Source organism: Salmo salar, chromosome ssa03, assembly GCF_905237065.1.
Source record: "Salmo salar chromosome ssa03, Ssal_v3.1, whole genome shotgun sequence".
NCBI classification, from domain to species: domain Eukaryota; kingdom Metazoa; phylum Chordata; class Actinopteri; order Salmoniformes; family Salmonidae; genus Salmo; species Salmo salar.
In genome coordinates this window covers 97,584,405-97,604,404 of record NC_059444.1, presented here as the reverse complement: position 1 = coordinate 97,604,404, position 20,000 = coordinate 97,584,405, and the positions used below count along the sequence as shown (strand labels likewise).

Here is a 20,000-nt window from a genome sequence, read left to right as displayed (position 1 = left end):
AAGAAGAGAGGGAGTGTGGTGATGTAGTGTCCACAACTAAAGAAGAGAGGGAGTGTGGTGATGTAGTGTCCACAACTAAAGAAGAGAGGGAGTGTGGTGATGTAGTGTCCACAACTAAAGAAGAGAGGCAGTGTGGTGATGTAGTGTCCACAACTAAAGAAGAGAGGCAGTGTGGTGATGTAGTGTCCACAACTAAAGAAGAGAGGGAGTGTGGTGATGTAGTGTCCACAACTAAAGAAGAGAGGGAGTGTGGTGATGTAGTGTCCACAACTAAAGAAGAGAGGGAGTGTGGTGATGTAGTGTCCACAACTAAAGAAGAGAGGCAGTGTGGTGATGTAGTGTCCACAACTAAAGAAGAGAGGCAGTGTGGTGATGTAGTGTCCACAACTAAAGAAGAGGCAGTGTGGTGATGTAGTGTCCACAACTAAAGAAGAGAGGGAGTGTGGTGATGTAGTGTCCACAACTAAAGAAGAGAGGGAGTGTGGTGATGTAGTGTCCACAACTAAAGAAGAGAGGCAGTGTGGTGATGTAGTGTCCACAACTAAAGAAGAGAGGCAGTGTGGTGATGTAGTGTCCACAACTAAAGAAGAGAGGCAGTGTGGTGATGTAGTGTCCACAACTAAAGAAGAGAGGCAGTGTGGTGATGTAGTGTCCACAACTAAAGAAGAGGCAGTGTGGTGATGTAGTGTCCACAACTAAAGAAGAGAGGCAGTGTGGTGATGTAGTGTCCACAACTAAAGAAGAGAGGCAGTGTGGTGATGTAGTGTCCACAACTAAAGAAGAGAGGGAGTGTGGTGATGTAGTGTCCACAACTAAAGAACCATTGTGGAATCTGAAAAGACACCTATCCTGAAAGTATGATGGTGTACTTACTGTGTACATGCCAACAGAAAGAACGAGGTGGGTAGATAACTGTGTTATTGTAGCAAAGTATTTATAAACTAAAATTCAGATCTCTTAAACATTTCAGTTCATTTTTGTTCTATTATCTATACGATAGGGAATAATTGATTTTAGCCCAATAGACCTGGCAGTCCCATGTTCAAGGAGCTTTCTGTTTTGATTGGGTTATTTTGCCTAAAAGCCTTTAGGCCTACCTATAGATAACATAACTCTGCATCTCTGCCCAGCCTGGATAGAGTGGCCAAAAGGGTGTTTATCATCCCCAGTGGCTCTGAAAGTGAGGAGAGGACGTTCTCCACCGCTGGTTTGCTCTCCAGTCACCATCACATGAGCCTGCAGACAGACTGGTCAAACTCCTGTTTCTAAGAATGAATTCTAAAAGGCACTAATAAGTGCATTATCATTTTATTTGTATTTAATTCTAAGTAAGTCACAGGCCTTATGCGTAATTTATAGACTATAATGATTAAATACAACTAAATGTTGTTTGAATGCTGAGTGCTTTATGTCCTTAACAGCCACTCCCAATGCTTCACAATGCATTTCTTTGTAGACTATAGCCTTGAAATAATATAAATAATATAGCCTAAATAATTCATTTTTGTTCCTTCTTAGTCTCCCTGTCTGGCTCTTAACCGATTGAGATTGTTTATATGCTGTTTAATATGACGTGTAGTCTATTCAGAGTGTTTATATGCTGTTTAATATGACATGTAGTCTATTCAGAGTGTTTATATGCTGTTTAATATGACATGTAGTCTATTCAGAGTGTTTATATGCTGTTTAATATGACATGTAGCCTATTCAGAGTGTTTATATGGTGTTTAATATGACATGTAGCCTATTCAGAGTGTTTATATGGTGTTTAATATGACATGTAGTCTATTCAGAGTGTTTATATGCTGTTTAATATGACATGTAGCCTATTCAGAGTGTTTATATGCTGTTTAATATGAAATGTAGTCTATTCAGAGTGTTTATATGGTGTTTAATATGACATGTAGCCTATTCAGATTGTTTATATGCTGTTTAATATGACATGTATCCTATTCAGAGTGTTTATATGCTGTTTAATATGACATGTAGTCTATTCAGAGTGTTTATATGGTGTTTAATATGACGTGTAGTCTATTCAGAGTGTTTATATGGTGTTTAATATGACATGTATTCTATTCAGAGTGTTTATATGCTGTTTAACGACATGTAGCCTATTCAGAGTGTTTATATGCTGTTTAATATGACATGTAGCCTATTCAGAGTGTTTATATGCTGTTTAATATGACATGTATCCTATTCAGAGTGTTTATATGCTGTTTAATATGACATGTAGCCTATTCAGAGTGTTTATATGCTGTTTAATATGACATGTAGCCTATTCAGAGTGTTTATATGCTGTTTAATATGACATGTAGTCTATTCAGAGTGTTTATATGGTGTTTAATATGACATGTATTCTATTCAGAGTGTTTATATGCTGTTTAACGACATGTAGCCTATTCAGAGTGTTTATATGGTGTTTAATATGACATGTATCCTATTCAGAGTGTTTATATGCTGTTTAATATGACATGTATCCTATTCAGAGTGTTTATATGCTGTTTAATATGACATGTAGTCTATTCAGAGTGTTTATATGGTGTTTAATATGACATGTAGTCTATTCAGAGTGTTTATATGCTGTTTAATATGACATGTAGCCTATTCAGAGTGTTTATATGCTGTTTAATATGACATGTAGTCTATTCAGAGTGTTTATATGGTGTTTAATATGACATGTAGTCTATTCAGAGTGTTTATATGGTGTTTAATATGACATGTAGCCTATTCAGAGTGTTTATATGCTGTTTAATATGACATGTAGTCTATTCAGAGTGTTTATATGCTGTTTAATATGACATGTAGTCTATTCAGAGTGTTTATATGCTGTTTAATATGACATGTAGTCTATTCAGAGTGTTTATATACTGTTTAATATGACATGTAGCCTATTCAGAGTGTTTATTATGCTGTTTAATATGACATGTAGCCTATTCAGAGTGTTTATATGGTGTTTAATATGACATGTAGCCTATTCAGAGTGTTTATATGGTGTTTAATATGACGTGTAGTCTATTCAGAGTGTTTATATGGTGTTTAATATGACATGTAGCCTATTCAGAGTGTTTATATGGTGTTTAATATGACATGTAGCCTATTCAGAGTGTTTATATGTTGTTTAATATGACATGTAGTCTATTCAGAGTGTTTATATGCTGTTTAATATGACATGTAGCCTATTCAGAGTGTTTATATGCTGTTTAATATGACATGTATTCTATTCAGAGTGTTTATATGGTGTTTAATATGACATGTAGTCTATTCAGAGTGTTTATATGCTGTTTAATATGACATGTAGTCTATTCAGAGTGTTTATATGCTGTTTAATATGACATGTAGTCTATTCAGTGTTTATATGGTGTTTAATATGACATGTAGCCTATTCAGAGTGTTTATATGGTGTTTAATATGACATGTAGCCTATTCAGAGTGTTTATATGGTGTTTAATATGACATGTAGTCTATTCAGAGTGTTTATATGCTGTTTAATATGACATGTAGTCTATTCAGAGTGTTTATATGGTGTTTAATATGACATGTAGCCTATTCAGAGTGTTTATATGGTGTTTAATATGACATGTAGCCTATTCAGAGTGTTTATATGCTGTTTAATATGACATGTAGTCTATTCAGAGTGTTTATATGGTGTTTAATATGACATGTAGCCTATTCAGAGTGTTTATATGCTGTTTAATATGACATGTAGCCTATTCAGAGTGTTTATATGCTGTTTAATATGACATGTAGCCTATTCAGAGTGTTTATATGCTGTTTAATATGACATGTAGCCTATTCAGAGTGTTTATATGCTGTTTAATATGACATGTAGTCTATTCAGAGTGTTTATATGGTGTTTAATATGACATGTATTCTATTCAGAGTGTTTATATGCTGTTTAACGACATGTAGCCTATTCAGAGTGTTTTACAAGGTTTTACTGCTAACCTACAAAGCATTACATGGGCTTGCTCCTACCTATCTTTCCGATTTGGTCCTGCCGTACATACCTACACGTACGCTACGGTCACAAGACGCAGGCCTCCTAATTGTCCCTAGAATTTCTAAGCAAACGGCTGGAGGTAGGGCTTTCTCCTATAGAGCTCCATTTTTATGGAATGGTCTGCCTACCAATGTGAGAGACGCAGACTCAGTCTCAACCTTTAAGTCTTTACTGAAGACTTATCTCTTCAGTAGGTCCTATGATTAAGTATAGTCTGGCCCAGGAGTGTGAAGGTGAACGGAAAGGCTGGAGCAACGAACCGCCCTTGCTGTCTCTGCCTTGCCGGTTCCCCTCTTTCCACTGGGATTCTCTGCCTCTAACCCTTTTACAGAGGCTGAGTCACTGGCCTACTGGTGTTCTTCCATGCCGTCCATGGGAGGGGTGCGTCACTTGAGTGGGTTGAGTCACTGACGTGGTCTTCCTGTCTGGGTTGGCGCCCCCCCCTTGGGTTGTGCCATGGCGGAGATCGTTGTGGGCTATACTCGGCCTTGTCTTAGGACGGTAAGTTGGTGGTTGGAGACATCCCTCTAGTGGTGTGGGGCTGTGCTTTGGCAAAGTGGGTGGGGTTATATCCTGCCTGTTTGGCCCTGTCCGGGGTATCATCGGATGGGGCCACAGTGTCTTCTGATCCCTCCTGTCTCAGCCTCCAGTATTTATGCTGCAGTAGTTTATGTGTCGGGGGCTAGGGTCAGTCTGTTACATCTGGAGTATTTCTCTTGTCTTATCCGGTGTCCTGTGTGTATTTAAATATGCTCTCTCTAATTCTCTCTTTCTCTCTTTCTGTCTTTCTCTCGGAGGACCTGAGCCCTAGGACCATGCCTCAGGACTACCTGGTATGATGACTCCTTGCTGTCCCCAGTCCACCTGGCCGTGCTGCTGCTCCAGTTTCAACTGTTCTGCCTGCGGCTATGGAACCCTGACCTGTTCACCGGACGTGCTTGTTGCACCCTCGACAACTACTATGATTATTATTATTTGACCATGCTGGTCATTTATGAACATTTTAACATTTTAACATTTTGACCATGTTCTGTTTTAATATCCACCCTGCACAGCCAGAAGAGGACTGGCCACCCCTCATAGCCTGGTTCCTCTCTAGGTTTCTTCCTAGGTTTTTGGCCTTTCTAGGGAGTTTTTCCTAGGGAGTTTTTCCTAGCCACCGTGCTTCTTTCACATGCTTTGCTTGCTGTTTGGGGTTTTAGGCTGGGTTTCTGTACAGCACTTTGAGAATATCAGCTGATGTACGAAGGGCTATATAAAAATAAATTTGATTTGATTTGATTTGATTTGATTTGATATGGTGTTTAATATGACATGTATCCTATTCAGAGTGTTTATATGCTGTTTAATATGACATGTATCCTATTCAGAGTGTTTATATGCTGTTTAATATGACATGTAGTCTATTCAGAGTGTTTATATGGTGTTTAATATGACATGTAGTCTATTCAGAGTGTTTATATGCTGTTTAATATGACATGTATTCTATTCAGAGTGTTTATATGGTGTTTAATATGACATGTAGTCTATTCAGAGTGTTTATATGCTGTTTAATATGACATGTAGTCTATTCAGAGTGTTTATATGCTGTTTAATATGACATGTAGTCTATTCAGTGTTTATATGGTGTTTAATATGACATGTAGCCTATTCAGAGTGTTTATATGGTGTTTAATATGACATGTAGCCTATTCAGAGTGTTTATATGCTGTTTAATATGACATGTAGTCTATTCAGAGTGTTTATATGGTGTTTAATATGACATGTAGCCTATTCAGAGTGTTTATATGCTGTTTAATATGACATGTAGCCTATTCAGAGTGTTTATATGCTGTTTAATATGACATGTAGCCTATTCAGAGTGTTTATATGCTGTTTAATATGACATGTAGCCTATTCAGAGTGTTTATATGGTGTTTAATATGACATGTATCCTATTCAGAGTGTTTATATGCTGTTTAATATGACATGTATCCTATTCAGAGTGTTTATATGCTGTTTAATATGACATGTAGTCTATTCAGAGTGTTTATATGGTGTTTAATATGACATGTAGTCTATTCAGAGTGTTTATATGCTGTTTAATATGACATGTAGCCTATTCAGAGTGTTTATATGCTGTTTAATATGACATGTAGTCTATTCAGAGTGTTTATATGGTGTTTAATATGACATGTAGTCTATTCAGAGTGTTTATATGGTGTTTAATATGACATGTAGCCTATTCAGAGTGTTTATATGCTGTTTAATATGACATGTAGTCTATTCAGAGTGTTTATATGCTGTTTAATATGACATGTAGTCTATTCAGAGTGTTTATATGCTGTTTAATATGACATGTAGTCTATTCAGAGTGTTTATATGCTGTTTAATATGACATGTAGCCTATTCAGAGTGTTTATATGCTGTTTAATATGACATGTAGCCTATTCAGAGTGTTTATATGGTGTTTAATATGACATGTAGCCTATTCAGAGTGTTTATATGGTGTTTAATATGACGTGTAGTCTATTCAGAGTGTTTATATGCTGTTTAATATGACATGTAGCCTATTCAGAGTGTTTATATGGTGTTTAATATGACATGTAGCCTATTCAGAGTGTTTATATGTTGTTTAATATGACATGTAGTCTATTCAGAGTGTTTATATGCTGTTTAATATGACATGTAGCCTATTCAGAGTGTTTATATGCTGTTTAATATGACATGTATTCTATTCAGAGTGTTTATATGGTGTTTAATATGACATGTAGTCTATTCAGAGTGTTTATATGCTGTTTAATATGACATGTAGTCTATTCAGAGTGTTTATATGCTGTTTAATATGACATGTAGTCTATTCAGTGTTTATATGGTGTTTAATATGACATGTAGCCTATTCAGAGTGTTTATATGGTGTTTAATATGACATGTAGCCTATTCAGAGTGTTTATATGGTGTTTAATATGACATGTAGTCTATTCAGAGTGTTTATATGCTGTTTAATATGACATGTAGTCTATTCAGAGTGTTTATATGGTGTTTAATATGACATGTAGCCTATTCAGAGTGTTTATATGCTGTTTAATATGACATGTAGCCTATTCAGAGTGTTTATATGCTGTTTAATATGACATGTAGTCTATTCAGAGTGTTTATATGCTGTTTAATATGACATGTAGTCTATTCAGAGTGTTTATATGCTGTTTAATATGACATGTAGTCTATTCAGAGTGTTTATATGCTGTTTAATATGACATGTAGTCTATTCAGAGTGTTTATATGCTGTTTAATATGACATGTAGTCTATTCAGAGTGTTTATATGGTGTTTAATATGACATGTAGCCTATTCAGAGTGTTTATATGGTGTTTAATATGACATGTAGCCTATTCAGAGTGTTTATATGGTGTTTAATATGACATGTAGCCTATTCAGAGTGTTTATATGGTGTTTAATATGACATGTAGCCTATTCAGAGTGTTTATATGCTGTTTAATATGACATGTAGCCTATTTGAAATGATGTGCGCTTCTGTTTATTATAAATCTTATCATTCAAATCCATATGGTTTGGTTTCAATACTTCAAAACCCAAATGGTAGGTTCAGGTAGACACAAAAATAGATGGCTGCTGGTTAAATTATGATTTTAATGAACGGAGCGAATTTGGAGCGATGATTGTTTTTTTCCCTGTGAGGAAAGGACCATGGGGCGCCAGAGAGGTGAGTGATGAGCGGGATTTCAACCATTCAACTCCGCTCACATACTCTGGGAAGGAACACATACACATGTTATTTAACAAACATGGCATGGGACCTCAGATCCTCAAAAAGTTCTACAGCTGCACCATTGAGAGCATCCTGACTGGTTGCATCACCGCCATACGGATGGCCCTAAACATTTTCTAGGACTCCAAGCACCCGTCATAGACCACCGCATGGCAAGTGGGTCCTGAGTCTGTGACCAAAAGGCTCCTAAACAGCTTTTAGCCCCAAGCCATAAGACTCCTGAACATTTCACCAAAGGGCTACCCGGACCAGTTCACCAAAGGGCTACCCGGACCAGTTCACCAAAGGGCTACCCGGACCAGTTCACCAAAGGGCTACCCGGACCAGTTCACCAAAGGGCTACCCGGACCAGTTCACCAAAGGGCTACCCGGACCAGTTCACCAAAGGGCTACCCGGACCAGTTCACCAAAGGGCTACCCGGACCAGTTCACCAAAGGGCTACCCGGACCAGTTCACCAAAGGGCTACCCGGACCAGTTCACCAAAGGGCTACCCGGACCAGTTCACCAAAGGGCTACCCGGACCAGTTCACCAAAGGGCTACCTTGCCTCTTGCACCGGCTCGATGTACACTCACTGGACTCTAACCGCACATTCGACACTGACACTCTAACACACACACACGGGACACACACACATTGACGCCACACACACACACGCTGCTGCTTCTCTTATCTATCCTGATGGCCTAGTCACCTTTACCAATACCTACATATTACCTCAACTACCTGGTACCCCTACCTACATATTACCTCAACTACCTGGTACCCCTACCTACATTATATTACCTACAACTACCTGGTACCCCTACCTACATATTACCTCAACTACCTGGTACCCCTACCTACATTATATTACCTCAACTACCTGGTACCCCTACCTACATTATATTACCTCAACTACCTGGTACCCCTACCTACATTATATTACCTACAACTACCTGGTACCCCTACCTACATTATATTACCTCAACTACCTGGTACCCCTACCTACATTATATTACCTCAACTACCTGGTACCCCTACCTACATTATATTACCTCAACTACCTGGTACCCCTACCTACATATTACCTCAACTACCTGGTACCCCTACCTACATTATATTACCTACAACTACCTGGTACCCCTACCTACATATTACCTCAACTACCTGGTACCCCTACCTACATATTACCTCAACTACCTGGTACCCCTACCTACATTATATTACCTACAACTACCTGGTACCCCTACCTACATATTACCTCAACTACCTGGTACCCCTACCTACATTATATTACCTACAACTACCTGGTACCCCTACCTACATTATATTACCTCAACTACCTGGTACCCCTACCTACATATTACCTCAACTACCTGGTACCCCTACCTACATTATATTACCTACAACTACCTGGTACCCCTACCTACATATTACCTCAACTACCTGGTACCCCTACCTACATATTACCTCAACTACCTGGTACCCCTACCTACATTATATTACCTACAACTACCTGGTACCCCTACCTACATTATATTACCTCAACTACCTGGTACCCCTACCTACATATTACCTCAACTACCTGGTACCCCTACCTACATTATATTACCTCCAACTACCTGGTACCCCTACCAACATTATATTACCTCAACTACCTGGTACCCCTACCTACATATTACCTCAACTACCTGGTACCCCTGCACATTGACTCAGTACTGGTACTCCTTATAGTTTAATTATTACCTCAACTACCTGGTACCCCTGTACATTGACTCAGTACTGGTACTCCTTATATTCTCATTATTACCTCAACTACCTGGTACCCCTGCACATTGACTCAGTACTGGTACTCCTTATAGTCTCATTATTACCTCAAATACCTTGTACCCCTGCACATTGACTCAGTACTGGTACTCCTTATAGTCTCATTATTACCTCAACTACCTGGTACCCCTGCACATTGACTCAGTACTGGTACTCCTTATAGTCTCATTATTACCTCAACTACCTGGTACCCCTGCACATTGACTCAGTACTGGTACTCCTTATATTCTCATTATTACCTCAACTACCTGGTACCCCTGCACATTGACTCAGTACTGGTACTCCTTATAGTCTCATTATTACCTCAACTACCTGGTACCCCTGCACATTGACTCAGTACTGGTACTCCTTATAGTCTCATTATTACCTCAACTACCTGGTACCCCTGCACATTGACTCAGTACTGGTACTCCTTATAGTCTCATTATTACCTCAACTACCTGGTACCCCTGCACATTGATTCAGTACTGGTACTCCTTATAGTCTCATTATTACCTCAACTACCTGGTACCCCTGCACATTGACTCAGTACTGGTACTCCTTATAGTCTCATTATTACCTCAACTACCTGGTACCCCTGCACATTGATTCAGTACTGGTACTCCTTATAGTCTCATTATTACCTCAACTACCTGGTACCCCTGCACATTGACTCAGTACTGGTACTCCTTATAGTCTCATTATTACCTCAACTACCTGGTACCCCTGCACATTGACTCAGTACTGGTACTCCTTATAGTCTCATTATTACCTCAACTACCTTGTACCCCTGCACATTGACTCAGTACTGGTACTCCTTATAGTCTCATTATTACCTCAACTACCTGGTACCCCTGCACATTGACTCAGTACTGGTACACCTTATAGTCTCATTATTACCTCAACTACCTGGTACCCCTGCACATTGACTCAGTACTGGTACTCCTTATAGTCTCATTATTACCTCAACTACCTGGTACCCCTGCACATTGACTCAGTACTGGTACTCCTTATAGTCTCATTATTACCTCAACTACCTGGTACCCCTGCACATTGACTCAGTACTGGTACTCCTTATAGTCTCATTAATACCTCAACTACCTGGTACCCCTGCACATTGACTCAGTACTGGTACTCCTTATAGTCTCATTATTACCTCAACTACCTGGTACCCCTGCACATTGACTCAGTACTGGTACTCCTTATATTCTCATTATTACCTCAACTACCTGGTACCCCTGCACATTGACTCAGTACTGGTACTCCTTATATTCTCATTATTACCTCAACTACCTGGTACCCCTGCACATTGACTCAGTACTGGTACTCCTTATAGTCTCATTATTACCTCAACTACCTGGTACCCCTGCACATTGACTCAGTACTGGTACTCCTTATAGTCTCATTATTACCTCAACTACCTGGTACCCCTGCACATTGACTCAGTACTGGTACTCCTTATAGTCTCATTATTACCTCAACTACCTGGTACCCCTGCACATTGACTCAGTACTGGTACTCCTTATAGTCTCATTATTACCTGGTACCCCTGCACATTGACTCAGTACTGGTACTCCTTATAGTCTCATTATTACCTCAACTACCTGGTACCCCTGCACACTGGTACTCCTTGTATACAGCCTCGTTACCATCTTTCCTTTAGATCATTCTTTACATCTCTGCCTTGTTGGTGAAGGCCTTGGAAGTAACCATTTCACGCTAAGCTCAACACCTGTGGTACTCGGCACGTGACAAAGAAAATTAGATTTGAACACACACACACACACACACACACACACACACACACACACACACACACGAAAGAAAACAAACAGTGCGACCAACACGGTCACATATGTGACAATATTTTGCTGTGTGAGCAGCAGTTTTATTTTGGGAGCACTGTGTGACTATGAAAATGATCTTCCTGATAATAGTTGTAGTAGTAATAAGGCTTGGCTGTACCAGTGTTTCTGATGCCTTACAGAAACAAATCAGTGCACATTCATCAGCGTCATGGTTGCACCATTACTACAGAGAAAACATCTTGGTTCTAACCCAACCAGGTCAAAAGATCTGACCCATTACTACAGAGAAAACATCTTGGTTCTAACCCAACCAGGTCAAAAGATCTGACCCATTACTACAGAGAAAACATCTTGGTTCTAACCCAACCAGGTCAAAAGATCTGACCCATTACTACAGAGAAAACATCTTGGTTCTAACCCAACCAGGTCAAAAGATCTGACCCATTACTACAGAGAAAACATCTTGGTTCTAACCCAACCAGGTCAAAAGATCTGACTAGAAGCATTTGAATCTTCCTATAGCGGATTGCCGGGAACCGCATTTAACATTCATAAACCACATCACGGACCATTCTAAAAGGACGTGTGCATCGACATCGTTAACCATCTGTTTACACGCCGTTCAGTCATGTTAGGTCATTGGCTAGCTGGTTAATAACCTGGTAACTTTAGTATATCCAGACATCTGGGGACACAGATAGACAGGTAAAGCTTCGTCAGGAGATCAAGGATCATCGTAATGACAGACATCTTGCATGTCATCATCAAACCAGATTTATTTTTAAAGAGACAGTGTACCATTTATAATGTAACGCTTCTCAATAGGAAAATTGTGCTTTTACACAACGTAGAAACCTCATTTTCCACAAATGACTTTGTAATTTCAATGGCATGTATTTTTCATCAAATGTTTAGCTTTTATAATAAACTAATGTATTTACAGTGTTACATATTAGTTTCTAGGTCTCAACATGTGCTTCAAAAGTAGCTAGAATTCATATAGGCCCAACATAGGCTGTATCTCAATCAATTTGAAGGTCCAATGTGCAGAAATCGCTCCAACATTTCCTGGTGGCTAAAATTCAAATAGCTCGCCTAATTTCAGTTTGTGACCAAACAAGCAATGTATAGTGTAGAGAATAATTGTACCATCTAAACCGCTGTGAAATATCTCTTCAATAACCAAAAATATTGTATTTTCAGCCGGTATACAAAACCTAAAGAAAAATACACACAAACAAAACTTAAGATCTGGTCTGGTGCTCCTAAATTTCATGTGGTGCAACCAACATGTTTTAATTTAGAGCCCTGAATACACACACTACTGAACGAACACAGAACAACTACTCACCACTCTGCAGAGCTCCTGAACGTCGTGTTGCATGAAGCTGTCTAACGTCTCCCACCTACACAGAAAACAACACGTTATCAACTACTGTCACAGTACCACCATGTTTTAAACAACACATTCACTGTCAACTTCAGTCACAGTACCACCATGTTTTAAACAACACATTCACTGTCAACTTCAGTCACAGTACCACCATGTTTTAAACAACACATTCACTGTCAACTTCAGTCACAGTACCACCATGTTTTAAACAACACATTCACTGTCAACTTCAGTCACAGTACCACCATGTTTTAAACAACACATTCACTGTCAACTTCAGTCACAGTACCACCATGTTTTAAACAACACATTCACTGTCAACTACTGTCACAGTACCACCATGTTTTTTTAAACAACACATTCACTGTCAACTTCAGTCACAGTACCACCATGTTTTAAACAACACATTCACTGTCAACTTCAGTCACAGTACCACCATGTTTTAAACAACACATTCACTGTCAACTTCAGTCACAGTACCACCATGTTTTAAACAACACATTCACTGTCAACTTCAGTCACAGTACCACCATGTTTTAAACAACACATTCACTGTCAACTTCAGTCACAGTACCACCATGTTTTAAACAACACATTCACAATACCGCCATGTTTTAAACAACACATTGACAATCTGTCAACTGTCACAATGCCACCATGTTTTAAACAACACATTGACAATCTGTCAACTGTCACAATGCCACCATGTTTTAAACAACACATTCACAATCTGTCAACTACTGTCACAAAACCACCATGTTTTAAACACTGACCCATAATGGAACATGATGCAAAGCGTCACTTGATCAGGACAATGTGACTTATTACCAGGGTCCATCACTATTCATTAGTGCACACCGATGCAAAACATTTAGCAATGGAAAATGAAAACAATCGTTTCTCAGACAAAATCAGGTAGTCCCTTCCAGTCTCATTGATTAATCAATCAATCATCTCTTTCCTCCTGCAGCGTTGCTAGCTGAGGGGTCCTGGCACCTACCCAAAGGACTTGGTGAGTTTCTTGGTGCCGACGGGCTTGTCGCTGTGCTGCAGCTCATAGAAAACCCTCTGTAGAGCCAGCGGAACACTCTTAGACGAGTCATCTCCCTCTGTAGGCATCATGTACACCGCCTGGTAGAGAGAGAGGTGGGGTTAGACACACAAACACTCTTAGACGAGTCATCTCCCTCTGTAGGCATCATGTACACCGCCTGGTAGAGAGAGAGGTGGGGTTAGACACACAAACACTCTTAGACGAGTCATCTCCCTCTGTAGGCATCATGTACACTGCCTGGTAGAGAGAGAGGTGGGGTTAGACACACAAACACTCTTAGACGAGTCATCTCCCTCTGTAGGCATCATGTACACCGCCTGGTAGAGGAGAGAGGTGGGGTTAGACACACAAACACTCTTAGACGAGTCATCTCCCTCTGTAGGCATCATGTACACCGCCTGGTAGAGAGAGAGGTGGGGTTAGACACACAAACACTCTTAGACCAGTCATCTCCCTCTGTAGGCATCATGTACACCGCCTGGTAGAGGAGAGAGGTGGGGTTAGACACACAAACACTCTTAGACGAGTCATCTCCCTCTGTAGGCATCATGTACACCGCCTGGTAGAGAGAGAGGTGGGGTTAGACACACAAACACTCTTAGACCAGTCATCTCCCTCTGTAGGCATCATGTACACCGCCTGGTAGAGGAGAGAGGTGGGGTTAGACACACAAACACTCTTAGACGAGTCATCTCCCTCTGTAGGCATCATGTACACCGCCTGGTAGAGGAGAGAGGTGGGGTTAGACACACAAACACTCTTAGACGAGTCATCTCCCTCTGTAGGCATCATGTACACCGCCTGGTAGAGAGAGAGGTGGGGTTAGACACACAAACACTCTTAGACCAGTCATCTCCCTCTGTAGGCATCATGTACACCGCCTGGTAGAGGAGAGAGGTGGGGTTAGACACACAAACACTCTTAGACGAGTCATCTCCCTCTGTAGGCATCATGTACACCGCCTGGTAGAGGAGAGAGGTGGGGTTAGACACACAAACATTCACACACTCTCTCTAAAGAGTCGCCTCCCTGTATAGATATCATATACACCGCCTGGTAGAGGTGAGAGAGAGGTTAGACACACAAACATTCACACACTCTCCCAAAAGAGTCGCCTCCCTGTATAGATATCATAAACACCGCCTGGTAGGCACAGAGGAGAGGGGTGTTACACACACTTGAGCGTAGTATGACAGAGTGGTAGTTAGTTGTCTCACTGACCCTCCGTAGCTGGTTGGTGAAGAACAGGGTCTGTAGGAGGCTGTTCATATAACATGTCGCTCCCTGGTTCTTCAGACCCACGTAGCCGGTGTGTTTCTTTGAGTCCCACCTGCACACAGACAGGACAGAAATGGGTTAACCCAACTACACACACACACACACACACACACACACACACACACACACACACACACACACACACACACACACACACACACACACACACACACACACACACACACACACACACACACACACACACACACACACACACACACACACACAGGACAGCCCTGCTCTAAACCAGGGGTGGGTAACTCCAGGAAGAGGGTTGGACAGCCCTGCTCTAAACCAGGGGGTGGGTAACTCCAGGAAGAGGGTTGGACAGCCCTGCTCTAAACCAAGGGTGGTTAACTCCAGGAAGAGGGTTGGACAGCCCTGCTCTAAACCAGGGGTGGTTAACTCCAGGAAGAGGGTTGGACAGCCCTGCTCTAAACCAGGGGTGGTTAACTCCAGGAAGAGGGTTGGACAGCCCTGCTCTAAACCAGGGGTGGGTAACTCCAGGAAGAGGGTTGGGCAGCCCTGCTCTAAACCAGGGGTGGGTAACTCCAGGAAGAGGGTTGGACAGCCCTGCTCTAAACCAGGGGTGGTTAACTCCAGGAAGAGGGTTGGACAGCCCTGCTCTAAACCAGGGGTGGGTAACTCCAGGAAGAGGGTTGGACAGCCCTGCTCTAAACCAAGGGGTGGGTAACTCCAGGAAGAGGGTTGGACAGCCCTGCTCTAAACCAGGGGTGGGTAACTCCAGGAAGAGGGTTGGACAGCCCTGCTCTAAACCAGGGGTGGGTAACTCCAGGAAGAGGGTTGGACAGCCCTGCTCTAAACCAGGGGTGGGTAACTCCAGGAAGAGGGGTTGGACAGCCCTGCTCTAAACCAGGGGTGGGTAACTCCAGGAAGAGGGTTGGACAGCCCTGCTCTAAACCAGGGGTGGGTAACTCCAGGAAGAGGGTTGGACAGCCCTGCTCTAAACCAGGGGTGGGTAACTCCAGGAAGAGGGTTGGACAGCCCTGCTCTAAACCAGGGGTGGGTAACTCCAGGAAGAGGGTTGGACAGCCCTGCTCTAAACCAGGGGTGGGTAACTCCAGGAAGAGGGTTGGACAGCCCTGCTCTAAACCAGGGGTGGGTAACTCCAGGAAGAGGGTTGGACAGCCCTGCTCTAAACCAGGGGTGGGTAACTCCAGGAAGAGGGTTGGACAGCCCTGCTCTAAACCAGGGGTGGGTAACTCCAGGAAGAGGGTTGGACAGCCCTGCTCTAAACCAAGGGGTGGGTAACTCCAGGAAGAGGGTTGGACAGCCCTGCTCTAAACCAGGGGTGGGTAACTCCAGGCCCTCGAGAACCTGATTGGTGTCACGCTTTTTCTCCATCCCTAGCAAACACAGCTGATTAATAAAATTACATTATAAACTGAAGATCATGATCAGGTGTGTTAGCTGGGGCAAAACTGTGACACCAAATCAGGCCCTCAAGGACTGGAATTGCCCACCAGCCCTGGGTTAACCCTACTACACTGGGACACAGGGGTAAGTTTACAACCACACACTGATGTCAGGATCACAGGATCTATGGTCAGGTCACTAGAAATTAAACATTCTTAAAATCAAGATTTTAATAAGATAGTTTTAATTCAAGACACCGCTAAATAGAACAGGTTCAAGATAGTGTTCTCGTTATTCCAAACATCTGGTGAACTGGCCAATGGTCCCAAAACACAGAGGCGAGAGAGGACAGCAAAAAGGGAACGAAAAGGAGAGAGAGAGAAGAGAGCAGGTGAGATAGAAGAGTGAAGGAGAGAGAGAGAAGAGAGCAGGTGAGATAGAAGAGTGAAGGAGAGAGAGAGAGAAAGAGAGCAGGTGAGATAGAAGAGTGAAGGAGAGAGAGAGAGAGAAAGAGAGCAGGTGAGATAGAAGAGTGAAGGAGAGAGAGAGAGAAAGAGAGCAGGTGAGATAGAAGAGTGAAGGAGAGAGAGAGAGAAAGAGAGCAGGTGAGATAGAAGAGTGAAGGAGAGAGAGAGAGAAGAGAGCAGGTGAGATAGAAGAGTGAAGGAGAGAGAGAGAGAAAGAGAGCAGGTGAGATAGAAGAGTGAAGGAGAGAGAGAGAAAGAGAGCAGGTGAGATAGAAGAGTGAAGGAGAGAGAGAGAGAAGAGAGCAGGTGAGATAGAAGAGTGAAGGAGAGAGAGAGAGAAGAGAGCAGGTGAGATAGAAGAGTGAAGGAGAGAGAGAGAAGAGAGCAGGTGAGATAGAAGAGTGAAGGAGAGAGAGAGAAAGAGCAGGTGAGATAGAAGAGTGAAGGAGAGAGAGAGAAGAGAGCAGGTGAGATAGAAGAGTGAAGGAGAGAGAGAGAAAGAGCAGGTGAGATAGAAGAGTGAAGGAGAGAGAGAGAAGAGAGCAGGTGAGATAGAAGAGTGAAGGAGAGAGAGAGAAAGAGAGCAGGTGAGATAGAAGAGTGAAGGAGAGAGAGAGAAAGAGAGCAGGTGAGATAGAAGAGTGAAGGAGAGAAGTGAGGAATCAAGACTCACGCCACTCCGTGAGGAGCGTCCGCCTGCACATAGACTTCAAAGGAGACTTTATCATCCTCCACAAAGCCTCTCTCTGGATCAGTCACATCCTGAAAACACACCGGAGGAAAATTATGTTGGCTGTGTCTGTCGTGTGTGTATATACACCAGTGTATCCCGGTGTGTGTGGTACTCACGCTCCAGGACATAAAGTTAGAGAAGCCCCAGTCGTTTTCCTTGTGGAAGAAGAGGTGGCTGATTCTGCGGCTGAACGACTTCTCATCGTCCTTATAGTTGATGATCTTCAGCATGGCCTGAGCATGGCACGACCAGGACCTAGCAGGGGGACACATTTACACGTTACACCAGGAAACTACTTCAGCATGACATGACCAGGACCTAGCAGGGGGACACATTTACATGTTACACCAGGAAACTACTTCAGCATGACATGACCAGGACCTAGCAGGGGGACACATTTACACATTACACCAGGAAACTACTTCAGCATGACATGACCAGGACCTAGCAGGGGGACACATTTACACGTTACACCAGGAAACTACTTCAGCATGACATAACCAGGACCTAGCAGGGGGACACATTTACACATTACACCAGGAAACTACTTCAGCATGGCACGACCAGGACCTAGCAGGGGGACACATTTACACGTTACACCAGGAAACTACTTCAGCATGACATAACCAGGACCTAGCAGGGGGACACATTTACACATTACACCAGGAAACTACTTCAGCATGGCACGACCAGGACCTAGCAGGGTGACACATTCACACGTTACACCAGGGGGACACATTTAAATGTTACACCACACACGAGCTAAGGCAGTGTTTCCACTTAAAAAGTCTAAATAAAAAGTCTGATGTGGAAAGTAATCGTGTGTGTGTGGCGGGGGTGAGTCGGACTCATGCTCTCGTGATGAGTTCACGTCACCCAGCCTACAACTTCAAAAACAGCACCACCCTGGACCCAAGATGAAATGTCTTGTCCTAATGAACGGTTAAGTTGGTTTCCCCAGCAGGAGGCCGGGGTTCAGATCCCACCCATGACGTCTGTCTGTATCATGTGACGTCCATGGAGTCAGCAGGATACATATACCATGAGGTAGTCGCTAGAAACAGGGCCTAAGAGAAATGAAGCAATGCTGTGTTTCTCTCTGTGTGTGTGTGGATCAGGGTCTCTGCCTGCATGCTGTGTGTGTGGATCAGGGTCTCTGCCTGCATGCTGTGTGTGTGGATCAGGGTCTCTGCCTGCATGCTGTGTGTGTGGATCAGGGTCTCTGCCTGCATGCTGTGTGTGTGGATCAGGGTCTCTGCCTGCATGCTGTGTGTGTGGATCAGGGTCTCTGCCTGCATGCTGTGTGTGTGGATCAGGGTCTCTGCCTGCATGCTGTGTGTGTGGATCAGGGTCTCTGCCTGCATGCTGTGTGTGTGGATCAGGGTCTCTGCCTGCATGCTGTGTGTGTGGATCAGGGTCTCTGCCTGCATGCTGTGTGTGTGGATCAGGGTCTCTGCCTGCATGCTGTGTGTGTGGATCAGGGTCTCTGCCTGCATGCTGTGTGTGTGGATCAGGGTCTCTGCCTGCATGCTGTGTGTGTGTGCACTAAGGGCCTAATGATTAAGGTGTTGGTCCCCGAGTGTGTGTGTGTGTGTGTGTGTGTGTGTGTGTGTGTGTGTGTGTGTGTGTGTGTGTGTGTGTGTATCATGTGAGTTACGTGGAGTCGGAGTCTGCGTTGCACTGCAGGAAGAAGCCAACACTCTTCTGGTGCGGCCGGTCTGGGTAGAAGCGAGGCATCACCATGATCTTCCAGGGCAGGTTCCTGACGAAGCAGGACGGGCTGAGAACAGACTCACTCAGCCGGCTGAACCTCTCCACCACAAAACGACATGTCGCCTCCGACCGCCAGCTGGTATCTAGATACACAGGAGAGGAGGGTCAGTGTGTGTGTCCATCAGTGTGTGTGTGTGTCCATTGGTGTGTGTGTGTGTGTGTGTGTATCCATCAGTGTGTGTGTGTGTGTATCCATCAGTGTGTGTGTGTGTGTATCCATCAGTGTGTGTGTGTGTGTGTGTGTGTGTGTGTGTGTGTGTGTGTTGTCCATCGGTGTGTGTGTGTGTGTGTGTGTGTCCCCATCGGTGTGTGTGTGTGTGTGTGTGTGTATCCATCAGTGTGTGTGTGTGTGTGTGTGTGTGTTCCATCAGTGTGTGTGTGTGTGTGTGTGTCCATCAGTGTGTGTGTGTGTGTGTGTCCATCAGTGTGTGTGTGTGTGTGTGTGTGTGTGTGTGTGTGTATCCATCGTGTGTGTGTGTGTGTGTGTGTGTGTGTGTGTGTGTGTGTGTGTATGTGTGTATCCATCAGTGTGTGTGTGTGTGTGTATCCATCATTGTGTG

At 42.9% G+C, this 20,000-nt stretch overlaps 1 protein-coding gene across 2 annotated transcripts in view; it reads right to left on the bottom strand.

Moving 5' to 3' along the window:
- The window catches only part of LOC106594924 (ubiquitin carboxyl-terminal hydrolase 7), a 73,499-nt gene that overhangs the window by 33,219 nt on the left and 20,280 nt on the right, over positions 1 to 20,000 (bottom strand). For both annotated transcript variants that reach the window (XM_045715934.1, XM_045715935.1), the window contains exons 3-8: positions 19,325 to 19,523; positions 17,784 to 17,922; positions 17,608 to 17,696; positions 15,034 to 15,142; positions 13,759 to 13,889; positions 12,717 to 12,771 (exon numbers count right to left, since the gene is read on the bottom strand). In XM_045715934.1, coding sequence (XP_045571890.1) covers positions 12,717 to 12,771; positions 13,759 to 13,889; positions 15,034 to 15,142; positions 17,608 to 17,696; positions 17,784 to 17,922; positions 19,325 to 19,523 — 722 coding nt within the window. The remainder of the gene's footprint in view (positions 1 to 12,716; positions 12,772 to 13,758; positions 13,890 to 15,033; positions 15,143 to 17,607; positions 17,697 to 17,783; positions 17,923 to 19,324; positions 19,524 to 20,000) is intronic.